This window comes from Budorcas taxicolor, chromosome 2 (genome assembly GCF_023091745.1).
Source record: "Budorcas taxicolor isolate Tak-1 chromosome 2, Takin1.1, whole genome shotgun sequence".
Taxonomy (NCBI): domain Eukaryota; kingdom Metazoa; phylum Chordata; class Mammalia; order Artiodactyla; family Bovidae; genus Budorcas; species Budorcas taxicolor.
In genome coordinates, this window is record NC_068911.1 from 138,176,489 (window position 1) to 138,196,022 (window position 19,534).

At 37.4% G+C, this 19,534-nt stretch overlaps 1 protein-coding gene across 1 annotated transcript in view; it reads left to right on the forward strand.

Annotated features, from left to right (window-relative positions):
• Positions 1-19,534, forward strand: part of PARD3B (par-3 family cell polarity regulator beta) — a 1,141,780-nt gene that overhangs the window by 911,629 nt on the left and 210,617 nt on the right. Inside the window, exon 19 of the mRNA XM_052664164.1 lies at positions 1,172-1,282. Coding sequence (XP_052520124.1) covers positions 1,172-1,282 — 111 coding nt within the window. The remainder of the gene's footprint in view (positions 1-1,171; positions 1,283-19,534) is intronic.

Here is a 19,534-nt window from a genome sequence, read left to right on the forward strand (position 1 = left end):
ACACAATGGAATATTATTTAGTCATGAGAAAGGAAATCCTACCATTTGTGACAACTTGGATGAATCTTGAGGGCATTATACTAAGTGAAATAAGAGAAAGAAAGACAGCTATCTGATGTCACTTATATGTGGAATCTAAAAAAATCAAACTCAGAGAAATAAGTAAAATAGTGGTTATCAGGGGTTGGGAGATGAGTAAATGTTGGCCAAAGGGAACAGACTTCCAGGTATAAGATTAGCAAGTTTGGGGATCTAATGTACAGCGTGGTGACTATAGCTGATAGTAGTGTATCAGGCAGTTAAAGGTTGCAGATCTTAAATGTTCTCACAACAAAAAAGAAAAGCTAACTATGTGACAGGATATAGGGTGTAGCTAATATTTTGGCTGTAATTCTTTTTAAATTAATATATACTAAATCAATATATTGTAAACTTAAACAATGTTATATGTCAATTATCTCATTAAAGCTGGGGCAGAAAGTAAAATTACCACTGGCCAGTTAACTACACATATGCCCAGCACCAAGAAGTGTTCAGAGCACACTGACTCAGGGCTAAATTGGGAATCATGTGGCTACATGGAGAGTGAGTGTAGCCTGAAGATATATATGCAGTGTAGGAGGTGACCCACATGCTAATCCCAGCCCTGCCTTGAACTTGGGTTTGTTTAAGAAACAAGGGCTCTCTGAGGTTTTGGTTCTTCATTTGTAAGGTTAGAACAATGAACTATGTGTTTTTAAAGTCCTTTACCAGCACCATCACTATATCACCTCATGAGTTTAATCTTCAATGCCAGTGCCACCTGGAAGTCTGGAGGCCTCTTTAAGAGATCGATTAGGTTTTAGCTATATATTAATGACAACTTTTCAATTCTTTTAATCACCACTGAATTAATTGTTTGAAATTTTTAGTCTTTAATCACATGATTTTGTACAGATTGTACAATCAATAGCCAAATAGAAGGAAAGAAGGAAGAGAGAAGTGGGAGGGGACTTCAGTAACTGTATTATTTTTCTGCTCTAAGTATCTTATTTTTACTTCCATTGTATGCAAAATGATTTTTTATTGCTTAAAGAATTGTACTTTAATGAGTTCATCTCATAAATATCTACAACTTACCATAGAAAGAACATGCTTATCATTAACAATCATCTTCTCCATGTTTCATTAGATTTGGGAAGAAGAAAGATGATAAGGGTGGAAAGGCAGAGCAAAAAGGTCCTCTGAAGCAGGGTGGCCTGAGAGAAGAGGAACTGGAAAAAATGAAAGAAGAACGCGAGAGGTGAGTAGAAATGCTAAGCCTCTTGTTTTATTTTTGTGCATGGTCTATGTTTAATTTGGTTATTGTATCAGTCAACTGGAGAAATCTTATTTTAAAATGCATAAGGGTTGACTGATGCAAAAGGAGAGATGCCCGATATAAATGAAATCTGCCTTTCTGGGGAATTTTTATTATATTTTGAGAAGAAATTGACTTCAAGTTTTTATTTTATTGGTACTTATAATTCCAAAATGTGCTACCCCTAGTTTTGACTCTATAAATGCATATGTTCCCTATGGTTTAAACATGGTTTAAACAAGGAGGTTTGGGGTTTTTTTTTTTAAGTCATTTGAATATTGATGTTTAGAGCTATCAAATTTCCATAGTCTGTTCCTAATTTTTGTCAAGCTGTTGTATGCCTTCTTAATTTTAGTTTGTTAAACCCATTTGGGTACTATAATTTGAAAAGTACATTCCCTTCATTTTTAAAAAGCCAGTGTCTTTTATTATGCCATCAGCAAGTTACAAAGTATGTTGCCCATCTGTGAAAGGGTCGGTTTCATTTACTGAAAAAATGACAGTTTGCAAGGGCTGAATTCTCCTTTTTAAGGAGCTTAATGTTCCATTTAGACAAGAAGTCCTTCACATATCTTTGATGTTAACTCTGGCACTTACCCGAAGTAGATGTATAAATGTCTGACTTTGAAATATGTAATTGAATATTCATACTTCTCCTGAAAATTCTTTGCGTTCACAACTAGATGAAGCTTGGAGAAAGACTGAGATTATTCTGTAACTAAGTATTTGATACTGACTTGATCATGCATGACGTCAGACTTGTGCAACTTTTTTCCTTGCCTATAGTTGTTGCAGTTTTTAAGAAGTCTGTACTTGTACTTATTTTCATTTTCTAGCATGTGTACTAAGAAAATCATACTTCTTATTCATTGTGTTTTCTAGTGCAGCGCATGCTAAGAGTACCAACTGTTAACCTTTGACCCCTATCTTGTGGTCTATTCCCATTGAGAAGGCTCACTTTATCAATAGCAAGAAAAAAGTGCTATTTAGCTTAGCCCTTTCTCATTTTTGAGAGGTTGATAAGCTCAGTTTCAGGGTCAGTGGAGCAGATAAAAGGAAATCAAGTACTTCCCATTGTTGTTGACTATTCACATGTCAGAGTTGCCCCAAAGAGAAGAAACATGAATTTTCCATCATAATCCAAGATTCAGTAATCCTGTAATGTAAAATGTAATTCAGGCTAAGATTTTAATGTGTTTATTGGCAAAGACACCTGTGTGGTGAGTCTCCATTGTAGATCTTTGCTGCTCCCCTGATTTCACTTACTGAAGCACCACATTCTTTCTTCATCTTCAGGAAACTAAGCTATTTTCTAGAATGCAGACTTTACATTTTTTGCAGCTCAGTGCTGGCTTGGGGTTGAAGAGGGGTGTTCCTCTTAGTAGCTAGGGAATCCTGTGCCAGATAGAAAATTGATAACTCATAAAATAAGGTGAGTTGTCTTTAAGCAAAAGTTCATTTCCTTTCTGGTTTTGCCTTTAGGAAACAGGTGCCTGAGGGAGTTTCATTCTTAAATGCAGGACCATAAATTCACCTCAGCTGGTTATATAGATTTCAGGTCCAATTTTCTTAAAATATGTCTGGTCAAAATATTTAAAGAGCTATACTATTAGCCCCCACTTAGTCCACTTCCCGCACATGAACACATAAAACACATCTGATATGGGTTTCCTAGAGACAACATTGTCTCAATCATTTATGAGGGGAAGAAGTAGGAGAAGTTGATTTTATGGTTGGGTGCTATAGAATTGATGACCAAGGACATTTCAACAGCTCAGGGCCTGAAGACCATAAAGGGCAAAGGTGAAGGCTGAACATTTGGCATCACTCTCAACCCTGGAGTCCCATTTCTTGGCTCTCTATCATCCATAGGAAACCAATTCACAACTCCTAAAGAACTCAGCAAATGTATCACTCATCATGGCCTGGCCACAGGAAAAATATACAATAAAATAGGAAATAGTGTATACAAGTTTACAAAGTTCAGTTTTTCCTAATACATTTGAAATTTATTATGTAAAGAAGGTTTAAGCCATCCAACTGCTTACTTGCTTCATCCTAGCTGTCATAGATAAAATAACTTTTTACTAACATATCCCTTTTTCAAAGAGTTTAAGTAAAATATATACTGTACATTGCTTAAACCAGCCTGCACCAATTTGTGAAAGACAATTACTAAGCTTTCGAGAATTATGCGAGCTTCTTGTTAAACCATTGGTAGCTTGAAATTGTTCATGGTGGAAATGTTTACACCACAGAAATTGGCAAATGATGGTAAATTGGGTTTGTTTTCTCAAAGAGCCAGTTGGCTAACACACCCTTGAGGGTCTATACCAATTCTATTTAGTGTATAGCAGGAAGAAATTATCAAAAATAGAGGGAAAAAAAAACAATCATCCAAATCAAAACACGTGACTTCTTATAGATAGCTATGTTTCTCAGATTGGCCCATGGGACACCTGAATCAGAATGAATCACTTGGGGAGCTTGTGGAAAAAATGAGAATTCCTGACACAGCAGATTTACAGAATCAGAATCTTGCGAGTTAGAGGCCAGGAATCTAGGTTTAATATTTATGCTCAATGCGATTCTTTAGCAGTCTGAGAAACACTGAGTTTGGGGGACAGGATTTGGCTGGAACATTAGATTAAGCTCTTCTCATTCTATAAAAAATGATATACAGATTTTTTTTTTTTCTCAAGAGGATTGAATAACTCAGTCTAGAAATGTTGCCGTCTTTCTTACACGCCCTCTCTGAGGCATCCTCCTCACTCGCATGCTTTATGCAAACAAAAGAGGAACACTTGTCAGTGCTCATTCACCTAAGAGAATATGAATCACTTTCCCCACCCACACCCCCATGCACACAAAACTTACAAAGACAATAAGTTTATTAAGACATTAATTGTTAAAATCGGGCAAAATTCTATCATACTTCCATAACTACTGTTAATAATTTATGATCTTTTTACTATATATTTTTTTATTTGAAAACTTGGTATTCATACCATATATATTTTCCTTTTTCCACAGAGTTCCTATTATGTTGAGCATTTCCCAATGTCATTAATGTTTTGAAATTATGTCATTTTGATGACTGCCTAATATCCTGTGAGATCAATATATCAAAATATATTTATCCTCTTTTATCTTGAAATGTACAGACTGTTTCCATGTTTTCGGTGTTCATACCTTGGTAAGCATCCAGGTACAAAGTCCTCATAGATTACCTCTTAAATCATATAATTTGAAGGTTCAATTTCCTTGTAACTATTTGAACCAATGGTTAATCTAAACTAATCAACTCTAAACTTTAGGGTTATATCATCCTTCTCCATTCCTCTCACTATTTTTCTTATGATTTCCATATCTTGTTTTAATTTGCCTGTGTATCTAGCTCCTAATATGGAACTGTGTTGGTGATATATATGAATATCTTATTCACAGCTAGAACTATAAGTGAAATTGAAGTCACTCAATAGTGTCCGACTCTTTGTGACCCCATGGATTGTAGCCTGCCAGGCTCCTCCATCCATGGGATTTTCCAGGCAAGAATACTGGAGTGGCTTGCCATTTCCTTCTGCAGGGGATCTTCCCAACCCAGGGATCAAACCTGGGTCTCCTGCATTTCAGGAGACCTGCATTACTGTCTGAGCCACAAGGGAAACTCAGTTGTAGCTATCAAAAGGTCAAAAACCTACAACTGATGGATTGAATTATTAGATTAAAGAGCCTAGAACAGTGATTCTCAGTTCTTTGGAGGAGGGGTATGAAGGATGGAAATTTGCTTCCCAAGGAACATTTGGCTGTATCTTGAGACATTGTTGATTGCCAAAGCTTTGGAGGGGGGTGTGGGGAGTGAGTTGCTACTGCCATGTACTGCGTAGAAGCCCAGAATATGGCTACATATCGTACAACCGTTAAGACAGTTCCCATCCCCAAATGATTAGTTATCGAACTCAAACTGTCAATGGTGTGGAGGCTGAAAACCCCTGTTTGTACTCCAGAAAGAGTAGTGATACTGTCCTGGACATTAGTATTCCATTGTCTCACAATCTGTGGCTAATACAGAGAGATATACACTAGATCACGTAAGCCTAGAGGATTATTAGCTATTTGAGAAACTACACCCAAAGATTGCTAGGGAATGTTCCAACAACATCGGAGAAGGCAATGGAAACCCACTCCAGTACTCTTGCCTGGAAAATCCCGTGGACAGAGAAGCCTGGTAGGCTGTAGTCCATGGGGTCGCGAAGAGTCGGACACAACTGAGCAACTTCACTTTCACTTTTCACTTTCATGCACTGGAGAAGAAAATGGCAATCTACTCCAGTGTTCTTGCCTGGAGAATCCCAGGGACGGTGGAGCCTGGTGGACTGCTTTCTATGGGGTCGCACAGAGTCAGACACGACTGAAGTAACTTAGCAGCAGCAGCAGAATTCCAACAATGTAAGCTCACAAGAAAAAAGTTTCCCTAAAAATTTATTTTTAACTCTGACTTGCTGAGCATTGGCATCAGTGATGGTGCCTATTGATCAGATTTCAAATTCCAAAAAGCTGCAGGGGTTGACAATGTGTCCGATGACAGAATCATCTGGAACAATGGACTAAATCAAATATAAAGGAACTTAATAGGAATAAATGTAAAGTCTTGTGTTTAGGTCCAAAAATGAGCTGTACAAACACAGGATGTAGAAGGTTTGACTTAATACCGAATATATGAAAAGTTTGCCTGATGGTTTTAGTTGAGGGTAAGCTTTGCAAGAGTCAGTATGGGGATATGCCTGCCAGAAACTTAATCCAGCCTAGGCTACAGAAATTCATGTACGAAAGTGAAGGAAGAAACAATAATTTCTGTTCTACACTGCTCAGATCACACCTGGAATACCCTAAGCCTCTCTCACACACAGAAAATGGCAGTATTAAATCCATGTCTTTTGAAAAACATGGAAGGATGTGGGAACGCACAGCCTGCAGGTTCAGACTTAGTTGACGTCACATGATTAAAGAACATTAACATAAAAGAGGAATTAGATGTATTTTATAGCCTCCATTCTCTTTCCATTCTCTCTCTCTCTACTTATTCATTTATTCATTTATTTTCTTGAAGATTCTAATGAGGAATTATTTTTAGAGAGGTAGCCATCAGCTTAATAGAGGGGAAAACATCCTGACAAATTAGAGTGTCTCATGCAGCGGCAAGTGTATTGACACTGGAAATATCTAATGATGATTGCACTGAGAAAGGATGAGTGCACCAGGAAAGGACTGGACTGGAATCACTTTCATAAGCTTTAGTCATTGATATATTATCTTCATTGTCTTATTTGTATCTGTATACATTTAATTAAATAAAAAGTTACATAAATGCAAGACCATGTAAATTAATATAGTTAAATACATCAAGCCACATGCCATCAAAACTCTTGTGTGTCATTAATGCTGCTCATGTCCTTAGATGATCTCTGTGGTCTCTCCCAGATCTCAGGGTCTGAGAAATTTATAAACAGATGAGTATAGAAGCATTGACTTTACACTCCCTACAGTGGCCTTTTGTGAACTGGCTATGTACATATGGCAGTATGTGCACTATTTTTATTTGAATGTAAAAGCCCAAGTTTCTTGCTCCTAATTGCATGTTAGGATTTTCTTAGTCTCCTATTCGATTTCCTGAGCTGATCATGTGTCCCCTCTTGACACAAGTCAAACAATCCATGGCAGTGAAGCCCTGTTTTAAATAAACTCATCATTTTTGTTCATGCTCCAGTGAGACTGGCCATAATAAGACATTAGTTCCAAATGCTTATGTCCATTGCTAGAAGGATGAATCCAATATTATATTCAAAGATTATTTCTCCTAGAATTCTTTATCAAGCTAAATTAAATTAGCATTTTCCAAACGTTCAGATTATGTAAATTAGTATGGTGAGCTAAAAGCAAGAGATGATTTTAGCAAGTCAGTAAACCATGTGCTTTTGTTGCTGTTGTCTGATACTTAAGACTTTGAATTTGTAACCTTCTGCAGAGTTTGAAATTAAACCGATTCTCCAGCCTGAAAAGTACCTAACATGCATGCTGGACTTGTATTGTTAATACCTGCTCAAAAATCAGGTGGAGATTTAAGTTAAAGAAAAATATGTTCTCCTCATTTATTTAAGACTGTTGCACTGGGAGGAGAAATCTCCATTGACTAAAGGCTGTCTTTCATTAAAATCCCATAGTACTGATCCTTGGGAATCTACTGTGTGACTCAGGGAGCTCACACTGGGGCTCTGTGACAACCTAAAGGGGTGATATGGGGTGAGAGGTGGGAGGGAGACTCACAAGGGAGGGGACATACATATTCCTATGGTTGATCCATGTTGATGTATGGCAGAAACCATTACAATATTGTAATTATCCTTCATTTGAAAATAAATAAAATTTTAAAATAAATTAATAAGTTAGTTAAGAACAAAAATCCCATATTACTAATCCTGAATTAAATTTTCCAAAATGAAACTTCTTACTGCAATTGGGGAGGAGGCGGCAAGGAATGAAGTTGCACTCTAAAATCCTCTATTACTCTTATACCATGTCAGAGTTTATTTTGCAAGGGAGCTTATTTACTGTGTTAGTGAGACGTTATTTTTGTAGCTCTTATTATAATCTTAGGATAAATGAGATGAGGGGGGAAAGTGGCAACCTCTTTAGCTTCAGCATAGAGAAGTATGGAAACATATGGCTCTTGTTTTCAACAACTGGCCTGAATGGAATGTCTAAGTGAGAGTGAAGCTAAGATTTAGGAAAGTTAATCTGTTTCAGTGTCTGAATTCAAGGTTCTTAGTTTTCTTTCCTTTAGGAAGCCTTCCAAGAGCTGAGACTTCTCCCTTGCCTTATCAGCTGAGCTGCTTGTGGCCTGTTCCCTACGTTTAAATCGATACATGTGTTTTTGATATTTGGCAAGCCAAGATTTAATTATGCAGCTGCAAGTTCCCTACATAAACGAAATGCATCTTAGAGAAATAAAAACATTCAGGAACCGTTTAGAGTTTGAGAATACATGTGGGTGAAAATCTATTCCCAACCTCTCAGCATTTTATTTAATTATGGGAGATTTTTATGTTACTGGAAATTGAAATGAGAACCAGAATAAGCTAGGGTTTATCCAACATTTGTGCATACTGAAAAATAAAGATGCTTATTGTATTCTAAGGAAGAAAGAAAAAGTATATTTTGAGTTAATATTATATGTTGTAACCTACGTAAGCATTACACTCCTGAGTACATAGAGCAGCAATTGAGTTGATAGGATTTGGTCAATTATTATTTCCTTAAAAGAGTGGGTATTTTACTCAAGGAACCAGAAGGTTGATTTCTTTACTTTGCCAAGACTGTCTATAATTAATTATTTACTGATCTTAAACTTCTGCACTATTTAAACTGTTGAAAACACCCATGTTTTGGCATGGTTACATACAAATGATTAATTCAGCCTGGTTTTACTCCTCTCTGAATATCTCTGTCTTTTGCCATAGAATTTTAGGTCCTGTGGTGTGGGCAAAATAAAGTGTTGGAATGATTCCCAGTTTTAATAGTCCCAATTTATTATTACCACTGAACCCTGATCAGATCGTGGACTGGATTAGATCCCAGTTTTTCAGAATGCCCCAATTTATGGTTCCCTTCGAATCCTGATAAAAATGTGTCTTTGAATAAGGTTTTGGTTGGCTAAAAGAGATCCAGTTAATTCCTTTTAGATTCTTATTAGATCATCGCTGCATGGAAGTTATGAAAACTATTACTAGACGGTGTTTCTCAGGACAAGGTCACGTTCTCGTTTTATGCTGTCAGAAAGAAGCTATCAGATTTCTGTTTTTCATAGTACTAACCATCTCAATAAATGAAAGGAGATTTGCTGTATCCCAGTAATTACTACTGATGCAAGTGGTAGGGTAAAGGTGGCCTTTTTTCCTAGAATAATAAGTAAAATCAGACCGTGCACACCAGAGAGAGCGAGAGCCAGCACTAGGCCAAGTACCAGGCAAAGTGGCTACACCCTCACCACCCTTCTTTCAAGACAGCTCTTATGTAGAGGGATGAGGTATGAGACGCAGGGGGATGTAGGTAGTTTTAGCAGCTGTATGTTTATTTGATCTTCATAACACCTATCTTCCAGTGCTCTTGCCTGGAGAATCCCAGGGACGGGGGAGCCTGGTGGGCTGCCGTCTATGGGATCACACAGAGTCGGACACGACTGAAGCACCTTAGTAGCAGTAGTAGTATCTTCCCAGAAATGCTTGTGGTCACCAGCAGAATTTGGCCCATGACTATATTCCTAGAGACAAGAGATGGGAACATCTACATCCTGATGCCATGCCAGCATTTTTATGAGCCAAAATCCTTTCATGGGACTTGAATCAATGTTAGAAGTGCTGTATTAGCAACCGCTTGTCAGCTGAGCTGGATTAATACATAAAATGAATCACTTGACTGGCATGGTTTCCAATAGTCATTTAGACAAACGTCTAAGATTCAAGTACACCAGCTCTTTCAAAAAGTGTTTTTTAAAGATACTCTTATATTCAAATATCCTGGAGTGACATATTATATTATTGTATTTGGTTATAGTGATATTTAAACACATTCTGAAAAGGAATTTATGAAACGACCTACAGTGATCCCACAGAAATGTTCAGAATATCTGATCTGATAGATCTTGGAAAGAAGTTCTAAATTCTGTTGATCCGGATATTTGGTTTTAATATACACACAAAAATATATGCCATGTAATCACCAAATCTTGGTAATTCCCTGGATTTTATGCCAGATACAGATATATTTGGTTCAGTGGAGGTTATGGACAGCAGAGGCAAAATTTGAGAATTTTCTGTGAAAGCTTTGAGCAGCTATAGAAGGCCTTTGGTCATGAGAACTTAGAAATACCCATTTTTTCAATTGTTTTCATAACTTATATAAACAACTTTTGAGCATGTATCTTTAAAGTCCCTCTTTTTATTACCAGGATGAAATGGCAATAATAATTCTTTAAGGCCTGAAAAAAGCATGGATAAAATGCTTTTTAACTGCTAAGTCCCTTCAGAGAAGGAAATTTCAGTAAGTAAAAGTTAAGAGAATCCAGAATATTTACTGTGGACTATTCTGGAGCTGGTCAGTGTAAACTTAATTTGCTAAAAATGCTCTTAAAAATGTGTACAAATCAAATTGTTGTAAATCCAACAATATTTTCTGAATTTCTAAAGTATCTCATCTTCGTTTGAACATACACTATGTTGTATCCTGCTTTGGAAAACTTCCACGACAACACATACACTCAAGAGGCCAAGATTAGTTATTGTTCCAATAGGTTGATAATACTGTAAGTTGAAAGGATACTCAACCTGTTGTCTTCCAGATCTGCTTTTTTCCCATCTCATACTCATTATGTAGAAGACCTAACCTAGGCGTGGGGGCTTCCCAGGTGGTGCTAGTGGTACAGAATCCACCTGCCACTGCAGGAAATGCAAGAGACATGGGTTTGATCCCTGGGTTGGGAAGATCCCCTGGAGAAGGAAATAGCAACCCAATCTAGGATTCTTCCTGGAAAATTCCATAGTTAGAGGAGCCTGGTAGGCACAGTCAGACAGAACTGAGAGGCTGAGCACATACACATATCCTAAGCATGTAATTCATAAACAATGAACTCTGAATACACTTTTTCCAAATTTCCTTGGCAGTTTTTTTGCATTAGTGGTTTTTGACCAGGAGCAGTTTCCCCCCCCCAGAGGTCATGTGACTATGCCTGAAGACATTTTAGTTGTCACCTTAGGGGGAGTGCTGCTGGCACCTGAAAGTGAAAGTGAAAGTCACTCAGTCGTGTCTGACTCCTAGTGACGCTATGGACTATACAGTCCATGGAATTCTCCAGGCCAGAATACTGGAGTGGGTAGCCTTTACCTTCTCCAGGGGATCTTTCCAAACTAGGGATCGAACCCAGGTCTCCTGTATTGCAGGTAGATTCTTTACCTGCTGAGCCACGAGAGAACAAGGATATTCCTCACCATCCTGCCATGCAGAGGACAACTCCCTTACAGTAAAAACTTACCCAGCCCAAGATGTCAGTTGTGCTAAGGTTGACAAACCCTGTTTTGGACAAATTGATAGTTAGATTAAGGAGGCTTCCCTTGTGGCTCAGAGGTTAAAGCATCTGCCTGGAATGCTGGAGACCCGGGTTCGATCCCTGGGTCGGGAAGATCCCCTGGAGAAGGAAATGGCAACCCGCTCCAGTACTCTTGCCTGGAGAATCCCATGGAGGGAGGAGTCTGGTAGGCTACAGTCCATGGGGTCGCAAAGAGTCGGACACAACTGAGCAACTTCACTTCATTTCAGATATAGGTATAGATATAGATAGAAATATGCTGTAGACATTCAGTACCTTTGTGGTTGGGCCCAAGGATATGTATCTTAAAACTGTTTCCCAGGTGTTGTTTATAGTATGTTTGGGGCCAAGAGACCTGGGTGGTGGCCCAGGGGAGGCATGTGGCCAAGTAGAAAGATTACAGTGTGTCAGACCTGGGTTAAAGACCTGACTTTGCATGAGCACACTGTCAAGCTACTTAACTGCCTCAGGCCCCTGTGTTCTCATCTGTTAAATGACAAATCTGGCTTTCAGATTGTTCTGAAAAGTTTTATTTATGAAGCAAGGAGTTGGTTAACTCTAGGTGCTCAGTGTTATTTTCCGACCATCTCTGGGGATTAAAGACCCCAGGTAATCTGTTTAGTATCCTTTGGGAGCCCAGAATGCTCTGAGATGCACCATCTGTGAAAGTTGCTGAGTTGGATACTATCATGATGAAGAAGGCCAACTTGAACGCAGACTGCCTAGCTGGGAGTCATGCCAGATCCCCCCATTCAAGAGGCTTCTCGTTTTTTATCGATCACCAGTTGGAAGTTGCTCATCAAGCACAGTGTGCTTGGCATAAGATGGCAGCATGGTAGCGGGGCGGGGGTGTTGAGGGAGTGCTGGCTGCAACCAGTGCTTGGCAGTCATAGAAACAAATTCAGAGAGGAGGGGTACAAATGGCATGGGTGACTGCCAGCCTCTCAAGTTCACAGGGTATGTGACTGCAGAAAACACTTGTAACCACAGTCATTAAATTCACAACATCCTCACAACATTAAATTCACAACATTTGCATTTCTGTTAAATTGATTATATTAAAGGAGAAATAATTCTGGTCTGCTAATATTTCAAATTCAGCTGGTAGAAATGGAATGAGAGTGTCCTTTTCTTCCTTGTTCCCCATCTCCCACCCATCTGTCTTTGCTCTGTAGTTTAATTACTTAATGACTTTGCAGTGCACCTGAATTAACTTCAGGTTGGTGTCCAAAGGAACCTGACCCCTTTCCCAGCTCCAGACTCCAGCCACCTTCTACTCTATGCCCTTTGTTTGATTTTAGTATTGTAAGTTAAGAAGACAGAAGTGGTTTGAGCTATGGCACAAAAGTCTGCTCCTCTAGAGGTCACTTAAAGGGGCTTTTCTTTTTTTTTTTAACAACAATAATAACAATTGGCTGTTTAGATAGAAGCTGTAAACATGTTCTTGGAGGAACTTAACAAATAATAATTTGTAAAATCATGATTTCTGTAAACAGAGCTTGTTAACTATGGCAGGCTGGAGAAGAGTGGATCAGTAATAATAGCTTTGATCAAAGTCATTCTTCTCTCCAAACTTTCAATGGCTCTCTCTTCCCTACTGCACACAGTCCCAACAGTGTGACCTAATGTATCTGACTATAGCCTCGCTTTCTTGTCAGAATCTCCACTCCAGCTATCGTGACCCATGTACTCAGCCAATCTGGAATCCTCGTTTTTTTTCAAGTCTCTGTGCCATTCCTAGCACCAATTTCATTTGCCCAGAACACCTTCATCCTGCCTCAGTTGGTCAGAATCATGGAAATTCATTGAAATCCCACTTCTTCCATTATACCTTCCCAAACTACCTAAGATAAAAGAAAATTCTTCCACTAAATAACTTGGCCAAGTTACTTAATTTTGCTAACCTTCATTTTCTTTAACTATAAAATGGGTAGATAACCATTGTAATATCATAATATTGTTGTGAGGACTGATTGAGACATAAAAGTGAAGTATTCAGAATAGTGCCAAGCATAGAGATGTTCAATAAATGGCAAACTTACCATTTTCCTTAGAGACTGTGTTTATTTGAAAGAGAATGGACATTAATATCAAATAATGTTGGATTTGAAGCCCAATTATTCTGTGCACTAGCTGTGTGATTGTGCATGTTTTGCTGAAATCTTCTGAGCCTAACTCACTCACTTGAAAACTTTTTTAAAAGGAGAAATAATACCTAGCCTTCAGAGTTCCTATGAAATTTACATAAGATCAAATGCTTAAAGCATCCAAAGCAGTGCTTGGCACAGGATAAATACACATTGTTATTATTATTGTTATTTTGCTCCATTGAATTGTAGATGTCTGTGATTACAAACATACCTTCTCTTCATTACTAGTGTGTAATTTCCTTAAGGTGAGAACCACATTATAATTATATTTCTTTTTCTCTCAGCATCTAATACACTACGTTTCACAAGTAGGTACTCAGTACACAGTTGTTGAATAATGGATGAATGAATGAAGGAACAAATATAAGGCTGCACGAATTTTATTTTTCAAGTGAATAACTGCTAGAATGGAACCAAGAGGCAGAATGGCTAAATCAATGGTTGACAAAACTATACAAGTTTAAAAAAGAGAAATCTTTCCCCTGGGCTATGCAATAGTATCCAGAAGCATGAGATTAGTTGTAACTGGTAGTATAATGGTGAAGATGGACCGTTGACACGTAGTGACCAGCCCGTCAGGAATATCAACACCTGTTTCCTTGTCACTGAACCAGATCCTGAGACAAGACCTTAAAGTGACTGAAATTCATCCATTTCACAAACAAATGGCAATATCATGGGTCTAGGGAGTTGGTTTGTTTGTTGTTGTTTTTGTTTTCCTTTTAATGGGCTTTGCCCCTATTCTCTTTAGTTGGCTTAAATTTAACCAGTTGAAATTATTTTTAAGTACCATTCATTTCAACCTTTTAAAAGGAAAGATTTGCCTTTATGGGGTAAAGGAGATTTGATTGTATAGATGAGACACACTGCCCTTGGCTTATTCTCTATCACAGGAGGATCTTTCTTGTGCTGCATGTTGAGCCGATTCAGTCAGAATTCTCAGTGCAGATTGTATTTCAGGGGCAGGCATAAAAACTATAATGGAAATAGAGGATCATGAAAAATAGCAACAGTCATTTGTAATATACCAGATGCCAGATAGCCACTCACTCAGGGAGACAGCATTACTAAATTCCTAGTCTGGAATTAGGAGTCCATATCACCATTAAAATAGAGTTTGGCTTATAAAATAATTCTTTCTTATATGTTCTCTTGCAGTTTCATATCTTTCCTTCTTGCCTAGACCCTAGTTCTCTTGATGTGTAGATTATAACTTCTGCTTGTTTCCTTTCCTTACATCTCAGTAAAAAGAAGGTATTTAGTAAAGTCCTGGTTAACTTTAAAGTATAAAATAATATCAGGTTTAAAATAAGTTATTTATGTAATTTTTAAAAATGGATAAACTTCTAGTAATCATGGGAAATACTATGTATTAAAATATCTTGCCAAAAATTCCTGCCTATTTTTGAAACTATAGTGCTCTGTTTAAAAATTATTCTGATTATAATAATAAGTACCAGTTTAAAAAAAAACAAGTGGTAAAGGAGTTGCTTAGACAAATCATCTTTTAAAAGAATAATACTGAACTCTAGTATTGACAGTATCAACAGCTAATTAAAAATTCTATTAGTGAAGATGTAAAAGATGGCACATTTCCAATTCAGATTGACACTGAAGACATAGACATAATTGATATTTGTTCAATAATCCTTAAGTGTTTCATGGTCTCTAATAGAAGTTGTGATAGCCAGAGAAAGTTTCAAGTGCTAAAAATATATATTCTAGGCACTTAAACATATTTTCAAATCAAATAATATATCTTTGCAAAAAATATAGCATTTTTAACTGAATGAGAATCAAAGGATAGTTTAGTGGGTTGACTTTGTTTAAAGAAAAAAAATCTCCAAGTCAAGAAAATGCATACTATAATTCATATGTTTTTAATCTTCTTATAGTGGATATAATAAGAAAGCCAAAAGAGGATAATTTACTAGTTTGGGCTTTTAAATTTCAGAGCCGCATTTTGTAAGTCACATAAATGCATATTAAAAAAAATCCTGCAATGACCATTAAATATTCTACTTTGGAAAAACAAGATCATAGCTTTAACAGATGGTTCAGTATTACAGTTGGCTTCTTTGGACATTATTAAACCCAGATTGAGTATGTTCTTATATTATTTTACACAGCAGATTAAAAACTAGCTTTAGTAATTTTTTGAGGTTTTAACAATCAATTCTTTTCACAATAATTATGTATTTACCTCACCAATTTCAAAGAATGAACAAGTAAGTCCTGACAAAGCAACATTAAATTGAACCAGAACATTTTGCAAAGTGTTAAGAAATGGGCTGTCAATTCTTGAAGAAGCCTAATTCTTTTTACCAGCAAACAAAAATTCAATGCCAAGAAAACTGACATTATGCTAAAATATTCCCTGCCTCAAATATGTATGTGACTTAAGATAAAAGTGGATGCCTAATATCAATGACCAATTCATATTATCAAATGAAAGCTATTCAGAGGAAATAAATGGACTCTTCTCGAGCTAGTCATGCAGCCTTCATTGATCAATCTGAAATAACCTCCTGCAGATATCAATTACTGTGGTTCACACTACTGTAGTTTACATAAGCTTGGCTCCACTTAAGTTCAAAGAATTTTTTTAAGTTACATAATAAACCAATATGGTGTGTGAATCAAGTTGGAAATTAAAGTTCCCAAAGATATACTTAGAGGTTTTGCTTCGAAGCAGGAAAAAGGAACACATTTTACTAACAGCATGCCAATTAAAGAGGGGAAATTGAGGAAAATCTCCAAGTATCACAAATTAAAAATAAAATGGGTAGTATGTTTTTTCAACTTTTGTGGAACATTTGAAAACATACAAAACTATGTAGACATGTTTATGATTCTGTTTACACATTCATTTTTACATTGCCTTATAATCAGATAATGTAAGAAAGGAATTTTTTCATCTAAAGGAATATGAGAAACTATCAGACATAGACTAGCTCAGAAGTGCTTATGTTTTATTTTATTCCTTTGTGGCATCTGAAAGGATCTTTCTGGTATTAAGAGCGCTTAGATGGCTGGAAGTTTTACTGGTTTGTGAGACCATCTATAATTGTGTGTGTGTGTGTGTGTGTGTGTGTGTGTGTGTGTGTGATAGTTACATAGGTAAGTAAATCACATTCAGGTTTCAGAGTGCCCGGTAGGGTAGTTTGCTTCTCAACCCCATGTCAAGCATTTACTAATCATTCCTTGACTGATTGGAAAAGTAGCAGTTTTCAGGTTAAATGAATTGTTGCACACCATCAGTTCACATACTGTATAAAAGGATACCATGAAGAGAATTGGTTAGTTGGAAGGAGGAGGAGGTGTTGAAAGGAAACAAGAAAAAATGTCATAGAGGGAATGGAACACTCTGTGGGAAAAATAACACTCTCACCCTTACACTTTATCCCTGAAATGCTACTGAAGGCCTGGCCTGCAGGTGAGCGCACCATGCAGGGAGATTTGTTAATTTGTTTCAATGCAGAGAGCTGTTTGGCTCAAATAGAAAAGGCAATGTGCTAATAAGGGCAATATTATAAAAACCATATCCCTTTATGAACCACTGAGGCATTAAGTACTCAGTTAAGCACTCATTGGGATCCAAGTACTATAATAGGATCTAATGACTCATTAATTTTTTACATGGATCAAGAGGGGATCTTTATCATCAGGCAACTTGCAGTTCTTATAAGTAGCCCAAAAATATATCTCCAATCACAGGTGAACATCTAAAAATGTATTCTCTTAGAGAAAGGCGTTCAAGCTAAGGGAACACCTGAGAGGACCATCAAGTATGTCATCTTTATATATGAAAGATGATGTGTCCCACCTCATACAGAGTTTATTGAGCACATCTCTGCACCAATTCTTCACGGCCTTCCAGCTTGATCCCCACATGCTTCAACCTTCCTTAGATGATCAAGCCAACCCACTTTACCTTTTATTGAAGTGCAGAAATATTTCTGAATCTGTTCTTGGTCAACAGTCTCTAGGTACCATTCAGACAGGATGTATGCTAGAGGCTGGCCTTCTCCATGGGCCCTCCACTGAGGTCCCTGTGAGTCCCACCTACTTCCTTAGATATTTTAATATCAAAGAGCATGTTTTTTCTAACCCAATAAACCATTGCTAATCCTTACCATCTTCTATTCACTTTTTACCTTTTCCCTTTTTTATTTTTCATATTTCTCATATGAAAGATTAACTTTAGTTGGACATTTCAGTTGAACAGTTCCCAGTTTGAGTTCTAAAAGAGAGATTTTAGATGTGACAGAGATTTGTATATTGATGAATTTTAATATTTTCAGTCATTTCCTAGAATTCACAACCTATTTTTATGTCCCTAGATCTTTTTTCTCAAGATATACCTTTGATATATCTAAGATAAACCTTAGGCCGCTGAATATGAGATTAACTAGGCACAAGAACCAGAGATCAAATTGCCAACATCCGCTGGATCATGAATAAAGCAAGAAAGTTCCAGAAAAACATCTATTTTTGCTTTATTGACTATGCCAAAACCTTTCACTGTGTGGATCACAATAAACTGTGGAAAATTCTGAAAGAGATGGGAATACCAGACCACCTGACCTGCCTCTTGAGAAACCTATAAGCAGGTCAGGAAGCAACAGTTAGAACTGGGCATGGAACAACAGACTGGTTCCAAATAGGAAAAGGAGTACGTCAAGGCTGTATATTGTCACCCTGCTTATTTAACTTCTATGCAGAGTACATCATGAGACACAAGCTGAAATCAAGATTGCTGGGAGAAATATCAATAACCTCAGATATGCAGATGACACCACCCTTATGGCAGAAAGTGAAGAAGAACTAAAAAGCCTCTTGATGAAAGTGAAAGAGGAGAGTGAAAAAGTTGGCTTAAAGCTCAACATTCAGAAAACGAAGATCATGGCATCCGGTCCCATCACTTCATGGGAAATAGATGGGGAAACAGTGGAGACAGTGCCAGACTTTGTTTTTGGGCTCCAAAATCACTGCAGATGGTGACTGCAGCCATGAAATTAAAAGACGCTTACTCCTTGGAAGGAAAGTTATGACCAACCTAGATAGTATATTGAAAAGCAGAGATATTACTTTGTCAACAAAGGCCCGTCTAGTCAAGACTATGATTTTTCCTGTGGTCATGTATGGATGTGAGAGTTGGACTGTGAAGAAAGCTGAATGCCGAAGAATTGATGCTTTTGAACTGTAGTGTTGGAGAAGACTCTTGAGAGTCCCTTGGACTGCAAGGAGATCCAACCAGTCCATCCTAAAGGAGATCAGCCCTGGGAATTCTTTGGAGGGAATGATGCTGAAGCTGAAACTCCAGTAGTTTGGCCACCTCATGCAAAGAGTTGACTCATTAGAAAAGACTCTGATGCTGGGAGGGATTGGGGGCAGGAGGAAAAGGTGACGACAGAGGATGAGAAGGCTGGATGGCATCACCAACTCAATGGACATGAGTTTGAGTGAACTCTGGGAGCTGGTGATAGACAGGGAGGCCTGGCGTGCTGCTATTCATGGGGTCCCAAAGAGTCGGACACGACTGAGCAACTGAACTGAAAGACCAATACACAGCTAATCACAGTAAAGCTAAACTATGATAAACACTGTAATGGAATATAAAAATACTGTATGATCACAGAGAAGGCAGCCATGAAAAAATTGTGTTATATAGCTGGGACAACAGAGCAGACTTTCTTTATCATACAATATTTCTAGACACTTGCAATGAAATCATTAAAATCAGTTACAAAGTACAACTTAACTGTGCAGCAAATTGAAAAAGACTTTTAAAAATTTAAATTCTTAATCCCATCATCAATAATATATGATATTTTTTTTGCTAACTGGAGAGGAATTTAAAACTCAGGAAAAAAAAATTATTTGAAATCTAAGGGAATTTCCAAG